General features: G+C 42.3%; 1 protein-coding gene across 2 annotated transcripts in view; it reads left to right on the top strand.

Moving 5' to 3' along the window:
• Positions 1–27,307, top strand: part of LOC126412604 (uncharacterized) — a 154,997-nt gene that overhangs the window by 63,323 nt on the left and 64,367 nt on the right. For both annotated transcript variants that reach the window (XM_050082271.1, XM_050082270.1), the window contains exon 2: positions 24,479–24,553. In XM_050082271.1, coding sequence (XP_049938228.1) covers positions 24,479–24,553 — 75 coding nt within the window. The remainder of the gene's footprint in view (positions 1–24,478; positions 24,554–27,307) is intronic.

Genomic DNA, 27,307 nt, shown 5'->3' with positions numbered 1-27,307 from the left:
AGTCTTTTAGCTATTTTTCCATTCTGGCAGAGTGGAGACTGGTTATCCTGAAATAAGAATTACGAACTCGCTTCTGTGCGTCATTTAAGAAAATAACATGATGGCTTCTCGTAACTTGGTTACATTCACAGTTCCTATGACTGTGGTACAAACAGGAACAATGTTACATAAAATACATGTTGTAACGATAGTTATCATGATTTGATATAATGTAGATTTATAATGATCATAAGATAATATTCATATGATGTAAATACATTTAAATGTATACAAAAGTAAATACAAAGCAAAATATTTTTAGGTTATTTCAGTAATACAATGTGCGAGTCTGATTTGGTAGCAGATGTTACAGTTCAACATTGGCAACAAATATACAGACATCTGTGTCTCGGCGTCTGTGTAACTATTGCTGTTATCCCTTGAATCATTTTCTTGATGTTTGACCATGCTTCGTACAACACGCATAAATTCTCAGTGGTTTCCATCTCCTCCCCCTGACCTGCCTGATGCAGCTCGCCACAAATCCGTCGTTTGTTGCCTGTATTGCAATCTCTGCCTTCCCCTGCAGTTTTTATGTCATACAACTCCCTTTAATACCAGTGAAGTTACTTCCTGTTGTCTTACCACTTGCACTATCATCCTGTACCGTCTTCTTGTAAATGTTTTCCATATGTTCCTTTCTTTGCCGATTTTACATAGACCTTCTCAAGCTTTCTAATACCAGTCACAGAGTTTTGAACATCTTTTTGCAGCACAGCACCACAAATGCATGAGAAGAGGGCTACCGTGATATCGTTCCGCAAATGAGATGGAGAATTAAGAAGTTGTCAAATGTTCAAATGTGTGTGAATTCCTAACGGACGAAACTGCTGAGGTCATCGGTCCCTAGACTTACACACTACTTAAACTAACTTAACACTAAGGACAACATTCACATCCATGCCCGAGGGACAATTCGAAACTCCGGCGGGAGGGGACGCACGATTAGTACATGGCGCCTCTAAACGCGCGGCCACTCCGCGCGGCGAAGAAGTTGTCGAATCATTGTGTACGTCATATGCGGCAGAGTTCTTTTAGGACGAGGGTGTACAGAATCGTGCTCACCTGTGTGTAGTCCCCTGCTACTGTAGGTCTTGCTTATGTAAGTAACTTAAGTTTGTAGCATTAATATGTGTGAGGTAAAAACTATTCCATGTGATGGCGTTTTCGTAGTAAACAAACGGAACCCATGAAAATCAAAACATAAAAAGGAAACCACTTCTCAATGTTCTGCAAAATTATATTTATTTGATAACGAACTGACTTTCGGCTTCGCAGGCCACGTTCAAGTGACATCTGAATGTCGCAAACATAAATAAACATGAGGTGCGACTTAAAGAGATATTACTTGTACAGACGATACAGAAATGAAAGGTAAAAACGACGTCGTTTTGTATTACCTTTAGAAAAAATACCTGTCTAAGTCGCAGATCATGTTTTGCTTGAGTCTGCGACATTCAGTTGTCAGATATTATTTGTCAAGCCGATAAAAAGATATGTAAACAGTGTGTTATTTCTTTATCATCTCTACAATTAATATCTGTGTAAGTCGCGCATCATGTTTATCTAAGTTTGCAGCAATCAGTTGTCACCTGCCTGAGAAGCAAGAATCCGGTTCGTGAGCAAATTAATTTAATTTTGCAGAACATTGGGAAGCGTTTCCCATTCTAATATTATCATGTTATTCTAAGCACCGATGGAAAATTCACTTAATGTTAAAATGAAGTCACTTTCCGAACTTCTCGTATCGTTTCTAATGTTGTCTTCAGTATTAAGATTGTTGTGATGCAACTCTCCATGTTAGTCTATTCTCTGTAAGCGTCCACGTTTCAGTTCCGTAAAAGGCTGCAATCCAGACGAATATGTGCAGAAAAAAATTCCTAACGTTTAAATTTGTATTTTGTGTCAACAAATTTAACTTTTTCACAAATTGTTTTCCTTCTACGTGTAGTCTGCATTTCGGCCAGTGTCAGTCATTTTGCCGCCCAACCCATTATGTTCGGTGTCCAGATTCCTTATCTAATTCCATCAGTATCACATTATTCAGTTAGACTATATTCCATTACGCTTATTTCACTTTTTTCTTACATTCATCCTGAAACCTCGTTTCAGGGCACTATCCATTCCGTTCACCTACTCTTCAAAATCGTTTGTCGTCTCTTACAGAATGACATTATCATCAAAGATTTCAGTATCTGTTCGCAAACTTTAATTTCATTTCCTAGTTTCCTCTTGTTTTCCTCCACTGTTTGCTTAATGTACATGTTGGATAACATGAGGAGGGAGGCTACAACCCTCTCTCATTCCTTTCCCAATTACTGCCTCCATTTCGTATTCTTTGACTGTTACAAGTGCAATCCAGTTTCAGTACAAGTTCTATGTAACATTCCACTCTCCGTATGTTAGCCGTGCTACCTTCAGAAATTCAGTTTGTGTGTTCCAGTCAACATTGCTAAGGTTTCCCTAAGTATGGAAATGCTATAAACGTACTTCCGCCTTTTTGGATTTCTCCAGGACGTCGTTACAACCGTTTATTTCACTCTTCTGTAAAAGTGAGTGTCAGTATTCCTCAACCATGACTTACTATGGAACTCTGATAAGATGTTAAGTGGAGATAAATATGGGACAACTGAATTATATTGTAATATTTTTTTTAAATTTCAGTCTAATGTCGAACTGTATTTAAGATGATTACTGGTGTTGTTCTGCCTGTCACTATATTCAGGACCGTTAAAAGAAGTCAAAGAGACGCTAAGTTTGATTTTACATAACTAAGGTGAAACATAAATACGAATTACATAACAGTTCAACAGTGCAGAATAACATGTCAGTTTTGTATCTTGTGCATGCAATACAATGAGTGGAATTGTTAAGGAGTGTGGGCAAACATGTTAGAACGTGTCGACCTTTATACTTGGTCACCGTGATGAAAACGTCATTAAGTTAAAAAAGTAAAGTTATGGCCACTGTTTGTCTTTTCCTTCGGTATATGTGCATACTGGCACATCTCGAATATACACTGAAGTGATAAAAGTCATGGGATACCTCCCAATATCGTGTCGGACGATCTCTTGCAGGGTGTAGTACAGCAGCTCAACATGACATGGACTCATCATGTCATTGTTAAGTACGCTGCAGAAATATTGACCCCGGCTGCATCTATAATAATAACTCTGTGTTCTGCCTTACGGCAGGCAGGTCTTGTCATTGGGGAAGCCGGCCGGTGTGGCCTTGCGGTTCTAGGCACTTCAGTCTGGAACCGCGTGACCGCTACGGTCGCAGGTTCGAATCCTGCCTCGGGCATGGATGTGTGTGATGTCCCTAGGTTAGTTAGGTTTAAGTAGTTCTAAGTTCTAGGGCACTGATGACCACAGATGTTAAGTCCCATAGTGCTCAGAGCCATTTGAACCATTGGGGAAGCCTCGTCAGAGAGGTCCACCGCATGAGCGTCTAGTGAAGTGATTCCAGTGGTGGTTTCCCCTTGCCTTCCACTGAAGATGATGAAATGATAATGAGGACAACACAACTCTCAGTTCGTGAGCGGAGAAAATCTCCGACTCAGCCGGGAATCGAACCCGGGCCCCTTGGCGTGACAGACCGCCACGCTGACCACTCAGCAACATGGGCGGACGCTGCATCTATAGCCGTCCATAATTGCGAGTGTGTTGCAGGTGCAGGATTTTGTGCACTAACTAATCTCTGGCTTATATTCCATAAATGTTTAATGGGATTTCTGTCGGGCGATTGGGTGACTAAATCATTCACTCGAATTGTACACAAGGCTCATCAAACCAACTGCGAATACTGGTGTCAGGGTGACGTAGCGCATCGTCACCCACATGTTTAGGAACATGAAGTCCATGAATGGCAGCAAATGAAGTAGTTCAGTTGGACGAGAGGACCCAGTAAACACAGCCCACACTATTATAGAGCCACCACAAGCTTCCACCATGCCTTGTGGATGACTTGGGACCATGGCTTCGCGGAGTCTGTGCCACACTCGAACCTTTCCATCAGCCCCTACCATCTCCAATCGGGACTCTCCTGAACAGACCACCGTTTTCTAGTCCACTGATATCTAACCGATAAGGTCACGAGTCCAGGAGAGGCGCCACAGACCACTTCCATGGCTTCGTGGGGTCTGTGCCACACTCGAACCTTACCGTCAGTCCCTACCAACTCAAATCGGGACTCATCTGAACAGGCCACCGTTTTCTAGTCGACTAAGGTCTAACCGATATGGTCACGAGTCCAGGAGGGGCGCCACAGGCGATGTGCTGTTAGCAAAGGCACCCGCGTCGGCCGCCTGCTGCCATTGCCCATTAACGCAAAATTTCGTATATGTTCATCGTACGTCCTACTTGGATTTCTGCTGTTATTACACGCAGTATTGCTCGTCTGTTAGCACTGATAACTACATCCAAAGGTCGCTGATCTCAGTGGTTGAGTGAAGACCGCCGACAATTGCGTTGTCCATGGTGAGTAGTAATGCCTGAAACTTAGTATTCTCGGCATATTCTTAACATTGCTGATCTCGGAATGTTGAATTCCCTAACGATTGCCCAAAAAGGAGTATTCCTTGCCTCTAGGTCCAACTATTTTTCCACGTTGAAAGTTTGATAATTCTCGCCGTACAGCCATAATCAAGTCATAAAACTATTCACATGAATTACAGCTCCGCCAATGCAGTGCCCTTTTATACCTTTTGTACGCGATTCTATCGCCATCTGTATATGTGCATACTGTCATTCCACGACTGTCAATTTACTATAAGTTCTTCACTCTTGCATATCTCCAGGGGGCCTTGTTTTTCGAGGCTCGCGGAAATGAAAGCGCGCAGTTCACTTCTGCTGGTGAGCTGGTTCCGTTGTGCAGAGCCGGTCCCATCGGCCGTTGTAAACATCCTAGTGGCGTAACTGTTTCAGCGTGTATACACTGTTAGATCACAAAAAGCCGTGTTTGTCGGACCCCGTCCATGAGGCGAACGAAATGATGTCGGCAGTAAATATTTAAAAGAACAGCCGCCAGGATACTGCGCCAACAACATGCATGCGAGAGTAAATAATGCGACTCTGTTGTCAGTAATGCTGTTTTCGTAGAAGTGAAGATAAAGATTTGAGGAGAACCGGACTTTTGCTATTTAAAAACTTCAGTGACGGCTTTATAATGTAGCTAGGAGCTGCCCGCAGATTTATCCAAATTCTTAGAAAATGTTATTGCCTGTTTTCAGCATTACACGCTGGGATATCAGAATTACCATGCACAATTTTCTCAATGCCACAATGTAAATAATACCAGCGGACAGATGTCCAGAAATGGATGGTTTATGTGCATTACTTGATTACAAGAAGTCGAGCTAAGCCTCTCACCGCAAAAGTTGTAATCGGCCTCACATACATGTCGTCCAATTTGAAATTAAAAACTCACACCAACAGCAGACGTCCGTAATTATTCTCCTTCACTGAAAAGGTGAGACTGAATTATTTAAAAAAAAAAAAACAGCAGTCTGCAGTATGAATAATGAAAAAAGAGAAATAAAAAAGAGACGCTTCAGAGAAACAACACTTCCGTCTAGAACAAAAGAGTATTCTTGCACTTATATCTTTTTCTCTTTACAGCTTAACACGATATTTTTCGCAGTCCGTCTCTCGATTAGCATTTCATTTTGTACGACATCCTTTTCATGTTCGTCCCCAAACAAATTTATCATTATTCAGGAAATGTCGAGAACAAACAGTCCATAGCTCTCGAAGCACAGAATATTAATCATAATCCTGTTGTTACGTATTTAAGGCCAAGACCAACTTTTATTAATTATAATTACACTGCAGGACCTCATTTTATGAAAAACCTCACTGGTCCTGTTTACGTTTTTTCACTACGAGATATCACTCTAGTCGACAGCCCATGGTTTTCCTTCAACTACTCATTCTTCACACCAGAAGGACACACCACATTCTATCACCAATCGTCTCTTCCCTCCGCGAGTATTACAAATACGGTTGTGTAGCATGGAAGAAAACTCCTACTCCTCTTTTTCTACAACACTTTAAAAAAATGTACATACATCAGACTTGCTTTGGATGCTCAAAAGAAGTTATCAGCATTTCCGAGCGGACAAACACTCGCAGCTCACCAGGAGAACTCGCTCGTCATACTTGTGAAAATACCCGTGTTACCTTACGATAGCGATAAGTCTCTATAATGCAATAAAAGTAGCAGACCAAGTCTTCTTACGGGAAAACAGGACGAGCCACTTCCCTAGGCCGGCAGTATAAATCTTCATAGTATTTAGGTACCATTTCTGAACAAACCATTAAAGATTGAACCTTGAAACTTGGAAATGAGATTTCTGGTAATTATTGCTTTAATCTAGCGCAATTCAGGTACATTGAAGTTGCAGAGTTAAAATGACATTTGTTTAAAAACAGGTTAAAATATAAAAAATGAATCTCCTTTTTGAGCCTAGATAGATACACACTTACAAAGCCAAATGTGCGTCTCTCTATTCTTTTGTTGTCTTAGAATAAATGCAGGAAAATTCAAATCCTTGCGACACACAGTTCTGGATATAATGGTATCCATGGAACAAAAATGCAGTTCTGAGAAAACTTGATTTGAAGCTTTACTTGTGTATTATTTAAAAATTTTCTTAACAGTTCTTAAAATTAATATTTTCAAGCATCATATTCAGCATTACGTGAAATGCACCCATATTTTCTTCTTTAATTCTTGGCTCTTCTTTGCTCTCTCTCCTCTTTTGTATAGTGCAGTGCAGTTATGTCTGCTTTATGAATTGCTGAAGAATCATATTTCGTAACGCCAGTCTTGTTTTTGCACCCGAATTTACTTCTATGCTCCAGTACTTCAGCTTTTCTTGATATGCCATCATTAAAACATAAGAAAGCATCTCATACACCAAATTTTAAAGTTTCATACCTACAAACTTCGTTTTTGGTAGATGATTTCAAACAAGCTATTCAAAACTTTCATTGAGATTTTGAGTTTTATCATGTAAGCACTTCTTCAGCAGGCCATTATTAGCAAGGTCACTCAGACACCGGTTTCATTGTGTTCAGAACTGCTAGTGATAACAACGAGTGTTTATGCTCATAACTTTCGCCGCAACGTAATGCCAACTTTCAGGACCGCTTGGACAAAGACTGTGTTGTGGGTCTTCATCAGTTGATAACCTATTGGAAAAAAATTGCTCATACAGGTCTTCCTTTACTTTCTAAAGCATTGCAACTCCTTGTTATGACTGACCGACAATAATCTGGCAGTTTTTATATTTCAGAATTTATGAGATGTCCTTTTCCTCCAAGTTTTTTTCCATCTTAGCACTTGTTGCCTTTTCTCTTAGAAACCTTCTCACCCTCGAGCCAAGTCTTTTCCAAACATGCCCTACGCATTCTAGATTGTCAGGGCTATATGGCTTCTGTTCACAAATTGTTGCAAAGACGTTGGTGGCACTAAGGCCGAGATACGACGCGCTAGCTTTGACGGAGCGCTGAAAAGGTTTTCGTACTGCAGTCACCTCCACTTGGTCCATTAAAATTTTTTTCACAGATTTGTCTTGCTCCTGGGGCATTTTCACAAACAAACCAACATTTACTCATTTTGCTTGGAAATACTATGAAAATTACAGTAGCAGTTAATGTGTGCTAATAAACAAAAGAAACAATGTTCATCACGCATCGACAAACGGCTTTGAATTGTATCATCTTTTGTTACAGGCTGGGAAACCGCTGAAATATAAATGAAAGATGCCAACATCTCATGGAGGCATCACGAAATCATATGCCTGAAAACTTACAGTAACACGGTAATGGCCGCGCAGCTGATGTGCAACGTATTGTAAAACTGCCAGTATATCGGGAAAAAAAAGAAAAGAAAAAAAAAGAGAAATTTCGAATCTTTGAGCCTATTTAGCGCCCAACTCCCCTTACAAGGGTAGATCGATAATATTCACACCTGTCAGCATCTGCCTTCATTTGAATACTGCTGCTCTGGAATACTGCCCTCTCACGATCTCCCAAACCGAGAGTTATCTAGAGTTCTTGGTGAACAGACCCTCATCATATTGAGGCAGCTCGGCGCACCCGTTGGTTCCCTAGCTCTTTTTCTAAGTTTTTTTTTTCGGATGGGGGGCTGCAGCGCCCGTTTACTTTTGTCCTGCACCAGCGGCAGTACAGCAGCTGCCGACCCCCCGCCGGCCCTAAGCGCCGCGATCGAATTTCACAGCAGATTTCCCCGAACGCCTCGCCTCAAAGGGCCGGCTTTCATCTGTTTCGCGGCGTGTGTTTGCCGTAAGCGCCTAACGACGGCGTCCCGCGTCGCTCCTCAGGTTGTGCGGGATTTACGGGGCGGGGTCAGCTCCTCGCGCTACAAAGCCGCCCGCCGCCTTGGGGGAGCCGCGGCGCGGCGCGGGTCTGGCCTTGATCAGCCGTCCTCCTGGCACACCGTCTCTTTCCCAGGGGGCGCGCCAGGGCTGGATCCGGAGCTGCGGGCGTCCGTCGGCGCAGCGTGCCAAACTACAGGGGAGGGCACTGCGCCACAATGCACTCCTTCCTCTGTCTGTCTTCTCCACTCAACGTGTGCAGCATTACGATGAGTCCGGTTCCGTCGCGTCCCCGCCGAAGGGTCAAAGAAGAGGGTTGCTGGTTTACGCCTTTTCATATCCAGCTTTCTCCATCCTGGAAGCTCAAATGGTGGCTTCGCCTACATCTGTGTAGCATGTGAACAAAAGAGCGGACAGCGATGGTGGCGTGGGCGGTGGCCTTCTCCGGAAGAATTCTACGAATACCACGTAGACACACACACCTTGCTTCGTTACATGTCTGTTTATTACGTCACAGTCGTTTTGGGTTCTTAATGAACTTCCGATGTAAAAAAAAAAAAAAAAAAAAACTAATGGGCACCTTACCTGACCTGTCCAGTAATAGCGCTGGTCGCTGTTATTAATAGGAGAATCGTCGTACGAACGTCGAAATGGCAGATATTGAGTTAACCGATCACGAAATTGAAAAGCAACTACAATTGCTTAGTAGCGGAAAGGCGTGTACATCTACATTTATACTCCGCAAGCCACCCAACGGTGTGTGGCGGAGGGCACTTTACTTGCCACTGTCATTACTTCCCTTTCCTGTTTCAGTCGCGTGTGGCTCGCAGAAAGAACGACTGCCGGAAAACCTCCCTGCGCGCTCGAATCTCTCTAATTTCACATGCGCGATCTCCTCGGGGGGTATAAGTAGGGGGAAGCAATGTATTCGATATCTCATCCAGAAACGTACCCTCTCGAAACCTGGACAGCAAGCTACACCGCGATGCAGAGCGCCTCACTTGCAGAGTCCGTCACTTGAGTTTGCTAAACATCTCCGTATGGCTATCACGCTTACTAAATAACCCTGTGACGAGACGCGTCACTCTTCTTTGGATCTTCTCTATCTCCTGGTACGGATCCCACACTGATGTGCAATACTCAAGTATAGGTCGAACGAGTGTTTTATAAGCCACAACCTTTGTTGATGGACTACATTTTCCAAGGACTCTCCCAATGAATCTCAACCTGGCAGCCGCCTTACCAACAATTAATTTTATATGATCATTCCACTTCAAATCGTTCCGTACGCATACTCCCAGATATTTCACAGAAGTAACTGCTACCAGTGTTTGTTCCGTTATCATATAATCATACAATAAAGGATCCTTCTTTCTATGTATTCGAAATACATTACAATTGTCTATGTTAAGGGTCAGCTGCCACTCCTTGCACCAAGTGCCTTGCCGCTGCAGATCTTCCTGCATTTCATTACAATTTTGTAATGCTGAAACTTCTCTGTATACTACAGCATCATCCGCGGAAAGCTGCGTGAAACTTCCGACGCTATCTACTAGGTCATTTATATATATTGTGAAAAGCAATGGTCCCATAACACTCCCCTGTGGCACGCCAGAGGTTACTTTAACGTCTGTAGACGTCTCTCCACTGAGAACAACATGCTGTTTTCTGTTTGCTAAAAACTCTTCAATCCAGCCACACATCTGGTCTGATATTTCGTAGGCTCTTACTTTGTTTATCAGGCGACACTGCTGAACGGTATCGAAGGCCTACCGGAAGGAACATGGCATCTACATGGGAGCCTGTATCTAACCTATAAAGGTTGTGCGAAAAAACTTGCTCCCCTTCTAGCAGTAATTTACCGTAGATCGCTTGAGCAACGGAAGGTACTTAACCACTGGAAAAAAGCGCAGGTCATTCATGTTTTTAAGAAAGGCCGTGAGACAGATCCACACAATTACATACTTATATCGTTGACGTCAATCTATTGTAGAATTGTGCAACATGTTTTATGCTCAAGAATTACGACGATTTTGGAAAATGAACATCAGCTCTATAAAAATCAACATGGATTTCTCAAACAGAGATCCTGCGAAACTCAGCTCGCTCTGTTCCTCCATGAGATCCACAGCGCAGTGGACAACGGCGCTCAGTTTGATGTCGTGTTTCTTGATTTCAGTAAGGCACTTGACACCATCCCGCATCTCCGTTTAATGAAAAAAATATATATACGAGTTTACGGAGTATCGGATCAGACCTGCGATTCTATTCAACACTTTCTTGCACACAGAACTCAACACATCGCTCTTAACGGAACAAAATCGACAGATATAAAGGTAATACCCGGAGTACCACAGGGAAGTGTTATATGTCCGTTGCCGTTTACAATATATACAGGGTGTTACAGAAAGGTACGGCCAAACTTTCACGAAACATTCCTCACACACAAAGAAAGAAAATATGTTATGTGGACATGTGTCCGGAAACGCTTACTTTCCTTGTTAGAGCTCATTTTATTACTTCTCTTCAAATCACATTAACCATGGAATGGAAACACACAGCAACAGAACGTACCAGCGTGACTTCAAACACTTTGTTATAGGAATAGTCATCCGTTAGCCAGGATACATGCATCCACCCTCCGTCGCATGGAATCCCTGATGCGCTGATGCAGCCCTGAAGAATGGCGTATTGTATCACAGCCGTCCACAATACGAGCATGAAGAGTCTCTACATTTGGTACCGGGGTTGCGTAGACAAGAGCTTTTAAATGTCCCCATAAATGAAAGTCGAGAGGGTTGAGGTCAGGAGAGCGTGGAGGCCATGGAATTTGTCCGCCTCTACCAATCCATCGGTCACCGAATCTGTTGTTGAGAAGCGTACGAACACTTCGACTGAAATGTGCAGGAGCTCCATCGTGCATGAACCACATGTTGTCTCGTACTTGTAAAGGCACATGTTCTAGCAGCACAGGTAGAGTATCCCGTATGAAATCATGATAACGTGCTCCATTGAGCGTAGGTGGACGACGAAACTAAAATGAGCTCTTACATGGAAATTAAGCGTTTAAGGACACATGCCCACATAACATATTTTCTTTATTTATGTGTGAGGAATGTTTCCTGAAAGTTTGGCCGTACCTTTTTGGAACACCCTGTATAAAAGATCTAGTAGAAAGCGTTGGATGTTCTTTAAGGCTATTCGCAGATGATGCAGTTGTCTATATCAAAGTAGCAACGCTCTGGCAGTTGCCCCTGAACGTAAATAAATGTAACATACCGCGCATACATAGGAAAAGAAATCTATTACCGTGAAGCTACATTATTGATGAAAAACAGCTGGAGACAGCGTCTGCCGTAAAATATCCAGGCATAATTATCCAGTGCGACCTTAAGTGGAATGAGCACATAAAACAAATAGTGGGAAAAGGAGATACCAGACTGAGATTCATTTGAAGAATCTTAAGGAAATGTAACTCCTCCACGAAGGAGATCTTAGAAGGCTCATGTTCGCCCGATTCTTGAGTATTGTTCATCTATCTTTGATTCCTATCAGATAGGACTGACAGACGAGCAGCGCGTTTCGTTACGCGATCGTTTAGCTGGCGAGAGCGCGTTACGGAGATGCTAAACCAACTCCACTGGCAGACGTTACAAGAGTGCATCACGTTGTGCATCACGGAGAGATTTACTATTAAAATTTCAGGACAGCACTTCTCAGGAGTCGGATAACATATTACTTCACCCCACATACATCTCGCGTATTGACCACGAGAAGAAAATTCGAGAAATTACAGGCAATACAGATGCTTACCGACCATTATTCTTTCCCTGGACTATTCGCGAGTGAAACAGGGTTGGAGGGATCGGATAGTGGTACCGAAACTACCCCACCGCCACCCACCATTAGGTGGCTTGCAGAGCATGATGTAGATGTAGATCTCCACAATTCCTATGTTGTTTACTAAGTAAGAACCCCTCCAGTTGATAAACCAATGACTTTGACGCGTTTCAGGCAATACATATCTTCACAAGTACCTAAGAAAAAGAAATATGACTAGTAGAAAATTTCCGAAGCACTCGAAGGTTCAATTGAATTCGTCAGAATGACTACAAATTCGTTAGATTCTGACAGCAAGCTCGGGGCTGAGTGAATAAACACAAGCTTCATGCTGATTAAAGCTAAAAGTACACGAGTGACCTGACTGTTCTCATTGCTTACTTTCATGGTACTTATAGTTACTAGGCTGATGTCTCACTGTTATTTTAGAGGTTTGTGATGTAATGGCAAAATAATCAAGACCAGTTCCCATTCTTTCGCAATCGCCAGTTTAACAAGCTATATACCAGGTCATATGAAGCAGTTTAGTGACAGATTGCATGTATATTATGGTTACGACTTTTTCCAGATTTCGCGGCCTGAGGTTGCAAACTATGACCTTTTGTCTCACATCTTACAAAACGTCATCCCTATTTTTAAATTGCGAAAGAACTTCGTCACCTAACGTACGTTGTGTCAAAAGGGAGTATCTAAAACATATTTCCACGGCTTTCATTTGCAAATGAAATATGACATACAATAAATTACAAGAAGACCTTTAATTTGTGAATAAGCGTTTATGTCCTTGCTGTTAAGATATTTGCCAGTGTTACAAATGATGAGAAGTTCTTCCATCAGCTTTGCAGCTCGCTTGGTCAACATATCTGAGAGAGGCGCTTCAAGCACGGGTCGCTCATTTTGCCAGAGAGTGGGAAAAGCTTTTAAAGCCTTGGGGCACTTCAGTTTGGATACAGAAGCATGCAGCTCATTGTATGTGTCCTCTAAATAACGCTTATTTGAAAACCAGGCCTTTGTCCATGCAGTTGGGTTGAAATGACAAGTAGCTTTGAGCTGATATCTCCGTCTCGGAAGTAGAAAATGAGCAATCACTGCAGAGATTGGCCGTGAATTCCACCTGGCTCTGCGAAGGGAAAGTGGCTGCTGCCATTTGCTTAGAGGCAACTTTTTCTCCTCCTGATAGAAATTATACCCTTCAAAGAGTTGAAAAAGGCATCTGAAATCATCTCTCCATCCTGCGTTTTCGTGTGTCGAAGTCTTTTCTGAACCAAAACAGCTTTTTTGTAAGTCTCGATATACTACCAAAACATTGCCAGTGAACTGGTACTTGATACCGTGTTTTTGCGGGAACAAGTAATCCATCAAGTACCGTAGAAGCAGGTGGAACCCTATAAACTGGGGCTCTTGTAGAAATTCTTGTCTGAACTGTGTCTGGAGTCTACACCACTTTTGTGCCCCATATTGACTGTTGTTGTGTCCGAAATAATCATTTTGACACTCCTCCACGCATCCAAGAGGACTGCAGTCTGGTAAACGTATTCTCAGCTGACTAGTTTCCACAAGCTAAAATTCCGAAGAGTTCTTGCGGTATTCCTCATACACACCATCTGATATTCTCTATTAGTTCTCTTCCCATCAAAAAGCAAGCAGACCTCTTCTTGACCAATAAGTTCTTTGAGCCGGTTCTGGATCACCCGACGCCAAATCCACGATTGCGGTATTGTACGTACGTTTATTCCGTCTTTAACAAAGTTTTGAAAATCTTTTGATGCTTTTCTTGTTGATTGGGACACTTCTGACACCAAACTGGCTGTATATTTTGTAGGCTGATGCTTTAGTTTTCATAGTAGGACAGTTTTCAGCAATAGCACCATAAGTGCTGCTGCAGCTACCGTTGTCGCCTTCAGTACTATTATTGCTGAACTCTTGCACTTGGATCGTTAACTGAGATGATGAGTTTCGTTTTGCAGGATGGATCGTTTCCATAGTAGCCACTTTTCATAGTAGCAACTTACTCAGTAATGTAGCCCACTCGGCTTTCTCTTTCAATCCGTTTCAAGTTCTTTGGCTTCAACGCAATGTTAGTTATACCCGGTTTTCTAATATCGAAAATGTAAGATTTTTTTTTTTTTGAGACCCTTCATTCCTCCGCTATCTATTATTTTCGAATGCTTTTATGAGTTTGTTAACCTTTGTATAAATTTGCTATATAGGAAGAAAAAGGAAGTCAGCTTTCTCCATAGCTTCAGTAATTCTCCTTTTATCTTGATTATACTGTCAGCACGCTCTCTGAGTTCGTCGTACAACCCCAAAAACCACCAACGATCAAGGCGCTTTGTATAGAATCTCGTTCACGTTCTTTTTCATCTCTGATATGTTGGAACGGCGCTTTGCAGTTATTGTCAAATATCTCGTACCAATCTTTCCAGCCGACTGTACTGCTGCTTAGGATCGATTAGTTTTAAACGACGTGTTTAAACATGAAAATAAAGTGAATGCTACAAGAAATGATGATTGAGGAACTACTCCTAACAAATGTAATGTATTAATTTCCTCTATTCCATAAATGAAATTATACTGCGTGCGGGAGATTTTTACGTGGAAAGACCAAGATAATATCAGAAAAAGTAAGTTACAGGCAAAAGTTCACCAAGAGCAACGTTAGGAAAGTAGATATTTTGAAAGAAAGGTAGAAGTCTTAACAATAATGTATGTTTCACATTTCATACTTCACTGAGCTTGTATTCCTCTACGTACTTCAATAAAATTCTTGAACTGCTTCGTATATGTCTGCCTCCACGCATCTAATGCTTAAGTACAAATTCAGACACCTACTTATGTGGAGCGTTTCTGCAAAACCGAACATCTATTAAGTTTCCGATTTTGAGTTTTATATGAGTTGGAGTATTTTAAAATAAGAGGAATCGATTCCTCTTGTTAAAATTTAACATAACTTAAGGTACACCGTATTAAACACTCGTGAAATATTGCAAATATTTGCAAAACTTAACATCTACTAGACATTCTAGTTTGCAGCCATTTCAAACCAAAATTTACAGTGCTTTACTGTGTTTGTAATGGTGAAATTCGATTCCTCCTATTGGCAACTCCGTTTGTGACCCATCTACAACAGCAAAAGGTGTTCGTTGGCTGACTTCCATTTGTAACAAAGGTACAAGTGTAGAATTTGTTTGTTCCTCAAAGCCCAAACACCAAACACAAGCATAAACATCGTATGTTAATACAGCGAAGGTAAATTACTCCCTTTATTAGAAGTTTATAAACATGTATAATTATGCAATTTGTTGGTCTATGCGTTTCAGTTGGGTCTAAAGGAGATAGATCTATATATAATGTTTGTTTAATTGACCGCTACTTATTTTAGATGGATTCAGAATTTGCTATTGAAACATAAGTACATATGATGTTGCTGTAGAGGTTAGTGCGTGGTTCACCTGTAAATGTATCTCTGCCACAACGATGTGCGTGTTTGCGTATCAACAGCCAAAAGACTATCTTCTCTTTTATGCGGTAAACGGTACGCAGATGGCTGGGTATTTTATTTATATGTCATCTTCATCCGAAAAGCGCTCGATGATGTGATACACCCGTGGCTGAAGAAATAGCAGACCGCTGTCGAGAACGGGTCACGTTCCTAATGCGTCACAGTGTAAAACAGCAAATGTCGGTCGCTGTCACGAGTATATATAGTCCACGGGCTCATTCAGCTAAGCATTCATGGCGTTGTAGGTTGTGGCTGTAAATAGCTTTCACAGCTAGTGAGCAACATGATAAGGATATACATATTACGACCTCCGAATCTAAAGTCTGTAATCTGTGAAAAGACTTTCAGAGCAATTCTTCGGATGAACCATACATCGACCCCAACTAGGTCAACCTTATGACTCCGGCAGTCTTTGCCAAATGCCGTTTTGCCGTTGTGGTAGGGGAGTTCAGTGCCGATCATTTGCACGTCTAAGTTCAGCGAACTATTATCAAACCCGAGGCTCTTATTAGTTGCTTAGTATTTACACGAGCTAGTATTGCTTTGGTGCTTTTTGACTCTTATTTGCCGAACACTTTTATTAATCGTTGAAGCGCCGTGGCGAGGAATGGGGAAAGTATATATATATATATATATATATATATATATATATATATATATATATACCCATGCACAATAGCATTAAGAGAGAAAATGTAAAATTATGAAAGGGGCCAAAAATCGTGATTTTTTTTCATACCACATAGAGCATTCCTGAAGGCACAAAAATGGTTCAAATGGCTCTGAGCACTATGGGACTCAACTGCTGTGGTCATAAGTCCCCTAGAACTTAGAACTACTTAAACCTAACTAACCTAAGGACAGCACACACATCCATGCCCGAGGCAGGATTCGAACCTGCGACCGTAGTGGTCGTGCGGTTCCAGACTGTAGCGCCTTTAACCGCTCGGCCACTCCGGCCGGCGAATGCACAAAAAGCCGCAGATAACGTAGAGGAGGGTAGTCAGGCATCACAAGTCAGCACAGGTTCCATTTTTACTCCGTGGAACTTGAAGTCAGTGTTGAACTACTCCACGTATATTCACGAAAATCTCAAACCGCTCTAGCGCATATGTGAAAAGGAAGACTATCTGAACTGAAAAGAAGTGTGGCAGCAAGAGTGAAGTGATCGAATATCTGCTCCGGCACAGAAGATTCTTTGACGATTTTCGAAGGCAAATAATCCAGTGGAGTACCGAGAAGAACGGCTTATTGCAGGGCAGCTTACTGCATAGCTTTTCTATACATGTGCCAATAACCAGCCACTCCCGGAAGGCAATCAAAGTTTTATATACACTTATGAATGTTCCATTGCAGTCCAAGCAAGTAAAGTTAACACCATCAAGAAGAAACCATCAGAAGCTACAACCAATAGCGAAACCAATTCCAACCTAACCCCTGAAAAACGTAAACCTGTATTTTTCACCTGAAGTATTTACAGGTGTCAGATACTCTACGTTATTGATCATACCTCGGAAGTATTCGTGTTGCAAACGACTGTGCCAGTGTTCTGTAACCGCTACACAAAATACGTTAGTGCAGGTGCAAGAGCACTTATTTATTGTAACTCTAGTTATACACTCATTTTGAACAGGCTGAAAAATTTATTCCATAGCTGACAGTCACCTGTAGTAATAAGCATTTTCCAGAGAAGTCTACAGCCTCCTTCCTGCAGTATTGGCTGTCAACATTAACAACGTGTTCCAGTACGGCAGCTGCTAAGTCCAGGCAAACTCTGCCGAAAGGCTATGTTGAATACAACTGATTGCTCATTGTAGACTGAGCTCGATGACGACTAACAACTGTTGCATGTGAACCACAGGCTCTTAACTGTAGACTTGGGCCGCGGGTTACACTGCTAGGCGCATCGCTACATCGACTAGAAAAATTGGCTGCCGTAGTTGGAGATAACATATTCGTTGCACGTTGGTCCTCTAGGCGAGATGACGTCACAGTTGCCTCCCGCCATGAGCGTGGCAAAGTAGTCCAGCTGCTGCAGGCACTCTCTGTGAACAATCATTGAAGCTCATGTGGCTCCTAGTCCTGCTGCATTGTGTACTACACCGAAGACTATTGCAATGGATGGGAGGCATACGTAACAGAGGTAGCAGTATGGAACATGTGAGGATGTTATACCGCCAGAGCAATGTGTAACCACAAAATATCATGATGCGACAATAGACCGAGTATTAACTTAAAGGAAATACTGCTTGAACATGAAGCGTGACTTGGTTGCAAGAAACAACATAATGCACAAAATATCTGGTGTGTACAGTGCAGAAGAACTTGTTGTTATTAGTTGTGAAGTACGTATGTCCTTTGTGGTATAACTTCAGCAATCCCAAACAAGTAGGCCTAACACTCAGTGAATCATTCTGCATCATCACAAGATGTTGGAGACCAACACTGGCTGAAAAGGGGACTGCCCTGCCAGCATCACTCCCTCTAACGTGATATGCGAAGCGGCACAGCGGGCTCCTGTGGTCGAGCGGTTCTAGGCGCTTCAGTCCGGCGCTACTGTCGCTGGTTCGAATCCTGCTTCGGGCATGGATGTGTGTGATATCCTTAGGGTAGTTAGGTTTAAGTAGTTCTAAGTCTAGGGGACTGATGACCTCAGATGTTAAGTCCAATAGTGCTTAGAGCCATTTGAAGCAGCACCCAGGAAGGAAAAAAATTAATTCGTTTACATCTACGACCCTCCTCCTTTATACGTACCAACCAGCCCGCTACTGACTTAAATAAAGGAGAAGTTTCCTGTTCACTGCAGAAAATTTTCGCTAACACGCCATAGCCAAATCAGGACATAAATGTGGCATGAATAAAAAATGAGAACTTGTGTGAGCAATGAATTGCCCATAAACATTATGGTCTTAAATATCAAAGTCTACGGTATACCCAACCATTAGAGATTCGCCTTGAAGAAAGTATCCCACTAGACTTAACCTAACCTGTGTTGCTCCTGCACATATCCTAAAACAGTCTGCCCTCCATACCGACAGGGGCAGTACTGGACTCGCATTGGGAATACTGCAGATAGTATGCCCGTCCGACGATCTAGATTGACATTTTGCATTGAAGATAGCATATTAATACATAATATACCATACATTTTGCAAGAAAGAGGTAGAGTTACCTATTAAAGAAACTATCCACATGTGAACTTTGCAAAATCAGGAGCGCCGATTGTTAGTTCTGCACTCCTACAAATCATATCGACCGCTCTCACAGTACAATTTCACCGTGAATACTCGTATTTTTCGTCTCACCTCACCATTTCATCTACTTAACACGTCGTTCTTAATCTCCATCTACATCTCTCATCTACATCTGTACTCTTCAGACCATTGCAAAGTGCTTGTCGGAGGTTATTTCTCATTCCACCATTTTTAGAGGTGGCGGGTGTTTCTGTTGTTGGGGAGAAGTGACGAATTAAACCGGATTTAACAGTTTCGTTTCTGTACGTAACTATTCTCGAACACAGGAGGGTTCCTTTAAAAGATCACGGTTGCCTTTCTACACCATCCTTATCCAAATGGGCTGGTGTGTCTCCGGTGTCTCCATTCATCACGTAAAGTGAGCCGTGTGGCCGCGTCGCGCGCCGCAGTAATTGACGGCCAGCGACAGAAATCTGCTCGCTCCGCCTCGGCCTCCCTCGTAATCGCTTAAAATAGACTCCGTGCCCGCTGCATGTCAAAAGGCACACCAGGACGCGCCTTCCTCCGCTAAATGAGTGTCGCTGTGGCTTTGGGGCAGCAGCACTGGCCTAACGTGGACAGCGCTAGCCTGCCCCCCTTTTCATCTATCCTGTGTGCCGTTTACCCATTACTAGAACATGAACTCCAATTTCTTCGTAAGCTGATCAGTATTCGATACATTGTTGCATCAATTACAAACGTTTGGAGTCAAAATAATGTAGATGGGGCAGGATCCTACACTAGTACAACTGGTAATCATAAAATTTTCACTATCGCCGCGAGGAAATTAGATTAAGTAATTAACTTTTTTTTGTTAGCGAGTACATGTCTGCAGTCTCGAAACACACTGAAAGCCCCACGACACAGTACCGTAGCACGCGGCTAGTGCATAAATGGCGCGATTCCTTGTTAGATTGGAGTCTTTTTCTTCTTTTTCCTGCCCTCCGTACCGTGTCTTCACAGGGTCAGCATGTTAATTATTGAATCAGGAAATGTTCGTAATAGAGGGTGACGGAATGCACTCCCTGTCGCCATCGATCCTAGAGGCTGCTCCCCCTTCGGGACATACAGGCGTTGGACAAAAGTTTGGAAACACCACAATCACTACACATTACCATGCGTAATACGGCCTAGTAAACGCTTTGCCATTCAAAAAACGTTCTAAACGTCCCGGGATGGATAAATACAAGTGCTGAAAGAACCTCAAGGTATACCATTCTTCATGCAAAATAGTGGCAAGTTCAAGTAACGATGATGGAGTTCGATAGCACCCTTCACGCCAAAGACGGCCACAAAGGCAAAATAATACTGAGTTCTGGTGACAGTGGTAGATAGGGGATGTGCGACAAGTCATCCCCGCGTTCATAAAACGATGCAAGCTGCGTGAACAAGGAGCCCTGTCGTCTCGAAATGCGACATCACTATTGGGGAACAAACATTGTAGCATGTGTAGAGGCTGATGGTCCAGAATGGTCTCATAACCCTTGATAGTATTGCTACTTTGCAGAGAAACGACTGGGCCCATGGAATAATACGATATGGATACCCAAATCACTGCCGAACGCTCACCATCAAAACTGTCCGCCCCGATAGCTAAGTGGTCAGCGTGAAGGATTGCCGTCCTACGGACCCGGGCTCGCGTCCCGGCTGGGTCGGACATTTTATCCGCTCAGGCACTGGGTGTTGTGTTGTCTTCATCATCATTTCATCCCCAATCCGCGCAGGTCGCCCAATGTGGCGTCCAATGTAATAAGACCTGCACCAATGTGGCCGGACCTGCCCCGCAAGGGGCCTCCCGGCCAATGACGCCAAACGCTCATTTCCATCTCCATACCACCTAAACTTGGCCAGAAGTTGGAATCAGCGTTAAATAAAAATCATCCGACAAAATGACTTCCTCCATTACTCCATAGTCCAGATCTTACTACTTCAGCACCACGTTTTCCTCTTACTGATATTTGTATCAGTGGTGAATGGGTTTGTAATTCCAGTTCGCTCTGTACTTTCCTGCTTAAGGAACTCCGTTCGTGTTCTTTTGGTGCTGACAGCTTCTGAGGCTGCGACTTTCAGTCCTACAGTGACTTTTGCAGCTGTCATCCTCCTACTTCTTGTCACAGTCCTCTCCAGTGACCGTTTGAGACGATGAATCAACACATACTTTTGTCTGCATTGTGACGTAGCGGATAAAGCTTTCCCACTTTCTCTGCGTGCGATATAAATCTTCGATACGGTGTCTCTCGAAGCACCAAACACTTTGGTTACTTTGGACATGGAAGCACCGATCACACTAGCAGAAACAATATGCCCACGTCCGATCTAATGCACACACAACTACACAGGACACTGTTCTGGCCACGACTGAGACCTGCACCGTTTTGTGTACATTGTTCAAGTGGTGTTCGTGGTCAAATACTACAGCGCAAACTGCGATCTTGGCTAGCATCAGCACTGATGTTCAAGCACGCGTTTCTCGCGACGTTTCTATATCTTCATCCAACTCCTATTGTGTTCTGCCATGTGGGAATGTGCGAACGTTTTGTAAATGTTCGGAGATCACGTTCCAGAGGCAAGAAGTGGGTACCAGTACGGTATTCAAGTAGTCAGATGTGGGAAACCGACTAGAAACTATGTCCAGGCTGGCCGCTACTCCAACCGTCGTCGTTAATCCGCTAGGTGGATTCGATCATTCATCGACGTCTCTCCCCGAAACCCAGAAACAGCGTGCTAACGCGCGCGGCTATCTGAGCGGTCCCTTGATAAATGATAGTATTGTAGGGTAATTCGTTTCCTACCTTTGAATAATTCTACGATAACCCGTGCTGCGTCTGTGGAAATGTACGACAGCGGAGAGGCTTCCCTGACATGTCCAGTGTGGTCAAACAAGTGTGAATGACGAAGAACGAAGTGGCACTCTACCTGTCTGTGAATAAGTGGGAATCGCATGGGAAGGATTCAAGATGACCGACGTATCGCAATCGACGTGAAAGAGGAAAAGCTGAATATCAGTTATGGGTCGGATTCCTATATTTTGTAGCACCTTCTGGACATTACAAAAATCGCTGTCCCGTATTTCCCCTTCAAAAAATATGCCGAACCGGGAAACTAATGAAAATGTTACTTGAGAAACATAAGCACTCTGCATTTCGTGCCTCAAAAGCATTGTTCATTCAAGACTTGAAATACTGATATATGATTGTTGGCTGTTTGCTTAAAATATTCAGTTTTGGAGCTTCTACCATCCACTTTGACGCTAAAGGTCTGAGAATCCTCTATATACCGTCTTCAGCTAGGCTTCTCTTTCTTTTCCAGTCCATTTATTAATTAGTTCATTAGTTTCGCGTACGTTAACACACTTTCGGCCACGCTGCAAGACTTCTCCTGCCAGTCTTCCACAAACGTCTTTCTGCGCCAGTCCTGAGTTTTCACTTTGCCTTAGTCTTATCTTTGAATCTAGATTATTATTCTTATTATTAATACCGTTATTATTAATAATATTATTTTCTTGTCGTATGGGTCCACAGCTTATGTAATTTTCTTAAAAGACATAATCTTGCTCTCAGAATTTTATTTTACGATTGCAATTTCGGCATTAAGCCACTTTCAAGCATCTACAAAACATAATACAACATAATCAGAACAGTTTACAGTAGGATTAACTGCAGGTACAACCAGTTTTGTAGTTTTTTAATATTCATATACTGTGCTTACAAGATTTTGATATACAGGCGGAGATATATCTCAAAATCTTGTAAGTACTGTATATGAATGTCAAAAAACCTACATAATGAGTTGTACCTGCACTTAACACCGCTGTAAATTGTTCTGATTATGTTGTATTATGTTTTGTAGATGCTTTAAAATGGCTTAATGCCGAAATTTCAATTCCAAAATAAAATTGTAACAACTGAAACCAAGATATAATCGTTGAAAATAATATTAATATTGTTATTATGATTACTATGCTTATCCCACATTCAAGAAACAGAGCTCTGAACTAAAATCTAAGAAAGACAATGGCAAATGAACTAGAGCTAACAGTAGTATTTCGTCTTAACCTTACAGTTCAGACAAATTCGATGTTTGATTACGTGTGGAGGTAAAGCAGCACGTTAAGCAAATACAATTTGGTCACATACTTTTCATAATGTTTCCTTCGACTGCCTATGCCAATTTCTGGTACCCATATGCTCTTCTACTCAAGCGCTGAACTCTTTTTTCTTGTAATAAAACTTCACAATACTACGTACCAACTCAGGTGCGAATGAAAAAAAAGTATTTTCCTCTTCAGAGCTGGGAAAAAAGTGTAATTTCGGCTTGGCGGCTGCAGCGTAAAGCCTGGAAAGTAAACAACTTCTCTTGAATTCAATTTAACTCTGCGAACAAGTCGCCGCGCGGTATTTTGAGAGTAGACGAGTGAACTGAGTACGGTTGGGATGCCAAATGACGTAATGCGGAGGGGAAAACAAGATTGTAGCTGTTCTGAATTGAATTAGAAAATTACCCTATTTCGTTCTCTACATTCATCCCAGAACAAATGATACTAGTCCATGATGACAGTTTTTAAATTACGTTTGTGGACATAATTAAAACGCGACAGGCCAATCTGACGAAGGAGAAACTCCTTAACTAATCTTGCTGACTTAGAGAGCAGTATATGTGTACTGTCAGAACAAAGAAATGAATACCGCTACAGTTGCAGAGGAAGGTCTTTATGTCCAAGTTTGTATACCCTTATGTGAACTCCAACAGCAAGGCGAAATTTATCCCTCTGTGTGGAATGAGAGGTCAGAACGAACATTTTAATTTGTTTAAATGTTTGCACTAATAATTATTCGGATTCGTTTTCAATTACTTAAATACGTAAAATAATGACAGGAACTTGTTTCATACAAAAATTTGACTGAGAATGGCGAAAATGACTACTCACTGTGCATCTAGCGTCTTCTCGCCAGAAGGCAGATTTTCAGAATTACTTAAGGTCTAGAAAAATCTGAGCCTTTCGCTTTTCACAATTATAATACTGTTTCAGTTCAATAGCATTCTTCCATTTGCATAAGCTTTTACACAAAGAAGAACTTGGCGTATCTTATAACCACAAAGAAAATGCCTTTACAAATATTAAACTCACTTTAAACTGCTGTGTGTACGGCAACAAGAAAGCACCGCAGTGAAATCACTCACTTTCAGAGGTTCCCTTTGTAAATAAATTGTTTGACTGCTTCGTCCACTCACACGTAAAATGCTTTAATGTGGCTGGTTTTAATGGCTGGAAGTATCACTATCTCTCGTCTGCACGCTTCTGTGCTTTGTGCTTTAAACTAAGTGTAATTTACATAATTGTCACCCTCAGTATTTCGTGTTTCTCAGCGTGAAAAAGGCGAGATACGTGAGCGTCCCTGAAAAGAAAGCACAGTGTATTGTTGACTGTCGCTACAGGCGTCGCGAACCCACTACCTCTAGTAAGCTACGTTGCCTTGTGGCAAATGGCCGGCATTTCAACTTTGTTCGCTTCGTCTGTTGCAGTGCTGGCAGAACTGCGGTCCTCTGCAAGCGAACCGATCGCTGTGGGGCACTCTCTGCGCTGCAGACCCCGCATGTGTGAGTAGCCAAATGATCTACGGCATCTTCTAACTATATGGTCATGTGGATTTTCGCGGATATATTGGTGGACATGCGGAGTAATGAATACTTTGTAGATAAAAGACCACATCGAAGGGGACGTCCGCATGTATATCTGCGAATGTCCACAGCTATTGCTGTGTGGTTAAAACTAAGCGATGATGTTAACATTACGATATGACTTATCTATTTAGAACGATGGATAGTAATAAATATTATTATTTTAAGTGACTATTATTAACCATTCTAGATGGAGTGCTGGTATGTCGCGCTAGAAATGGCAAAATTATGTGGCGGACAGGGTGGACAGCAATCTACGGTTGTTTGCTGATGCTGCCGTGGTGTACGCCAAGGTGTCGAAGTTGAGTGACTGTAGGAAGATACAAGACGGCTTAGACCAAATTTCCATTTGGTGTAATGAATGACAGCTAGCCCCAAATGTGGAAAAATGAAAGTTACTGCTGATGAGTAGAAAGATGAAGCCTATAATGTTCGGGTACAGTATCACTAGTGTCCTGCTTGACACAGCCAAGTCGTTTCAATGTGTGGTTATAATGTTGCAAAGCGATATGACGTGGAACGAGCGTGTGGAAAATGTGGTAGGGAAGGCGAATGGTCGACTTCCGTTTATTGGGAGAATTCTAGGAAAGAGTGGTTCACCGGTAAAGGAGACCGCATGTAGCAAGCTGGTGCCTCCTGTTCTTGAGTACGGCTCGAGTGTTTGAGATCCGTACCAGAACGGATTGGAGGAAGACAACGAAGTAATTCAGAGTTGGGCTGTTAGATTTGCTACCGTTACGTTCTAAAACACGTGTTACGGAGATGCTTCGAGAATTCAGGTGGGAATCCCAGGAACCAAGAAGACGTTCCCTTTCGAGAAACACTGCAGTGAAAATTTAGATAACCGGCATCTAAAGCTGGCTTCCGAACGAATCTACTGCCCAACATACATAAATACGAGAAATTAGGGCCCATGTGGAGGCATATAGACATTCGTTTTTCCCTCACTCCAATTGAGAGTGGAACAGGAAAGCAAATGGCTGATAGTGGGACAGGGTACCCTCAGCCACGCAACGTACGGTGGCTTGCGGAGTATCTTTGTAGATGTAGAACAACAGTGACCTCAAGAGGGTAGATACTTTGTTGATATCCGCAAAGGTTTAAGATAGCAACAGGCCCTTTTTACAGTTTTTCGCAAAATTACATGTACATTCTGTTTTCGTCGTACTAGCAGATGCTTCACATCTGAGTCATTTCTGTTTTTTTTTTTTTTTTTTGCATTAACAGCTACCACTAATGCCACAAATTGGCATGAATGGTATTCGTAGAACAATCCTTCGTTTGGAATATTCACTCCGTGCTCTGACTCCTGTTGGAGCTTCACTTACGTATAAATCCGCATTGTACAAAAAAAAAAGCATTTCTCAACATTTCTCTTAAAAATAATTACAGGTACACATTGTAACGCTTGTTACATTAAGAAGCGTAACATAATCTAATACTGTGTTGAATTAATTTGATAAACCAATTATAATGAAAACGTTTTCAGTAAGTGACGACAACTGTTATCGACATCATTCAACTTACCAATATGATACCAGTAGTTTCGCAGAAAAAGTGACAAAATCTCGTTCAGTAATCCCGAAATGAAACTATAGCTTATGGTAGACATCAAGAATATGACAGGCTAACTGATATTAAAATGTGGTCGTGTCAGGCCTGTGCGTTCTTAACCAGTGGAGTGTAAGGAATGAGTTCCGATTTCAGCGGCTGTAAATTTAGACCAGGCGTACGTCTACTGTCAGAGCTAGGGCTGCCGAGCGGATTAATGTGATTAATCAAATATTGATGTCCATGTATGTGAATGCGGACAAAACACTTGCGGGTGAGGAATTTATTCTCTTATCTGTGTTGACCTCTACTTATTGCGTTTGTCACACATTTATGATGCTAGTGCTCCGAAAGACAAGGAGGGGGTACTCTTCCACAGAAGAGCTTCGTTTTATTATTTAATGTGGCACTTCAACGTGCTCAACAATAGTTTATATTGTAAGTTTTGAATTAGACCCCAAGCAGTTTACCGTCGCTTCTACTTGATTACGCTATTTATTGTTACTCATCGATATAGCGCTTTGATGTACTGCATTGCATTTTGCGATTGATCGCACATTATGTGAATGAGAAAGACGAAGGTTCCAATCTGCAAAACATCCTGTCTATGTAACAATAACACAACGTATCAGATATCGTTCAGGAAGTACAGAGAACGAAATGCAATCAATGAAATGCACCACGTGATACAATTGCCACTGTCACCCAGCGACTAACAATACAACAAACTATTGTCCGATGAGGTGGATGGGTGTTTTGGCCTATAGCGTCTCCCACGAGATCTTTACTTTAGCAAAACTAACCAACCTGTCCTCTCGAATTATAGCAGAACTGTTTGAAGATCACTCCAGGATCGTGTGAGTACCAGCGTAGGTCCTCACCTTCTGACAGTCCCCTGAAGACCATTTGGACCCCATGACGCGTGCCAGCTCTAGGCAGTCTCCATGACTGGAGATGGGTGTTGTGCACCCATTGATCAGGAGGGCTCCTTAATGCTTTCCATATTTTATGGTAAGTTCTGTGGGACGAAACTGCTGAGGTTACCGGTCCCTAGTCTTACACATTACTTAATTTAGCTTAAACTAACTTATGCTAAGGACAAGACACACAGCCGTGGCCGAG

This window comes from Schistocerca serialis, chromosome 7 (assembly GCF_023864345.2).
Source record: "Schistocerca serialis cubense isolate TAMUIC-IGC-003099 chromosome 7, iqSchSeri2.2, whole genome shotgun sequence".
NCBI lineage: Eukaryota > Metazoa > Arthropoda > Insecta > Orthoptera > Acrididae > Schistocerca > Schistocerca serialis.
This window is presented reverse-complemented; position numbering and strand designations above follow the sequence as displayed.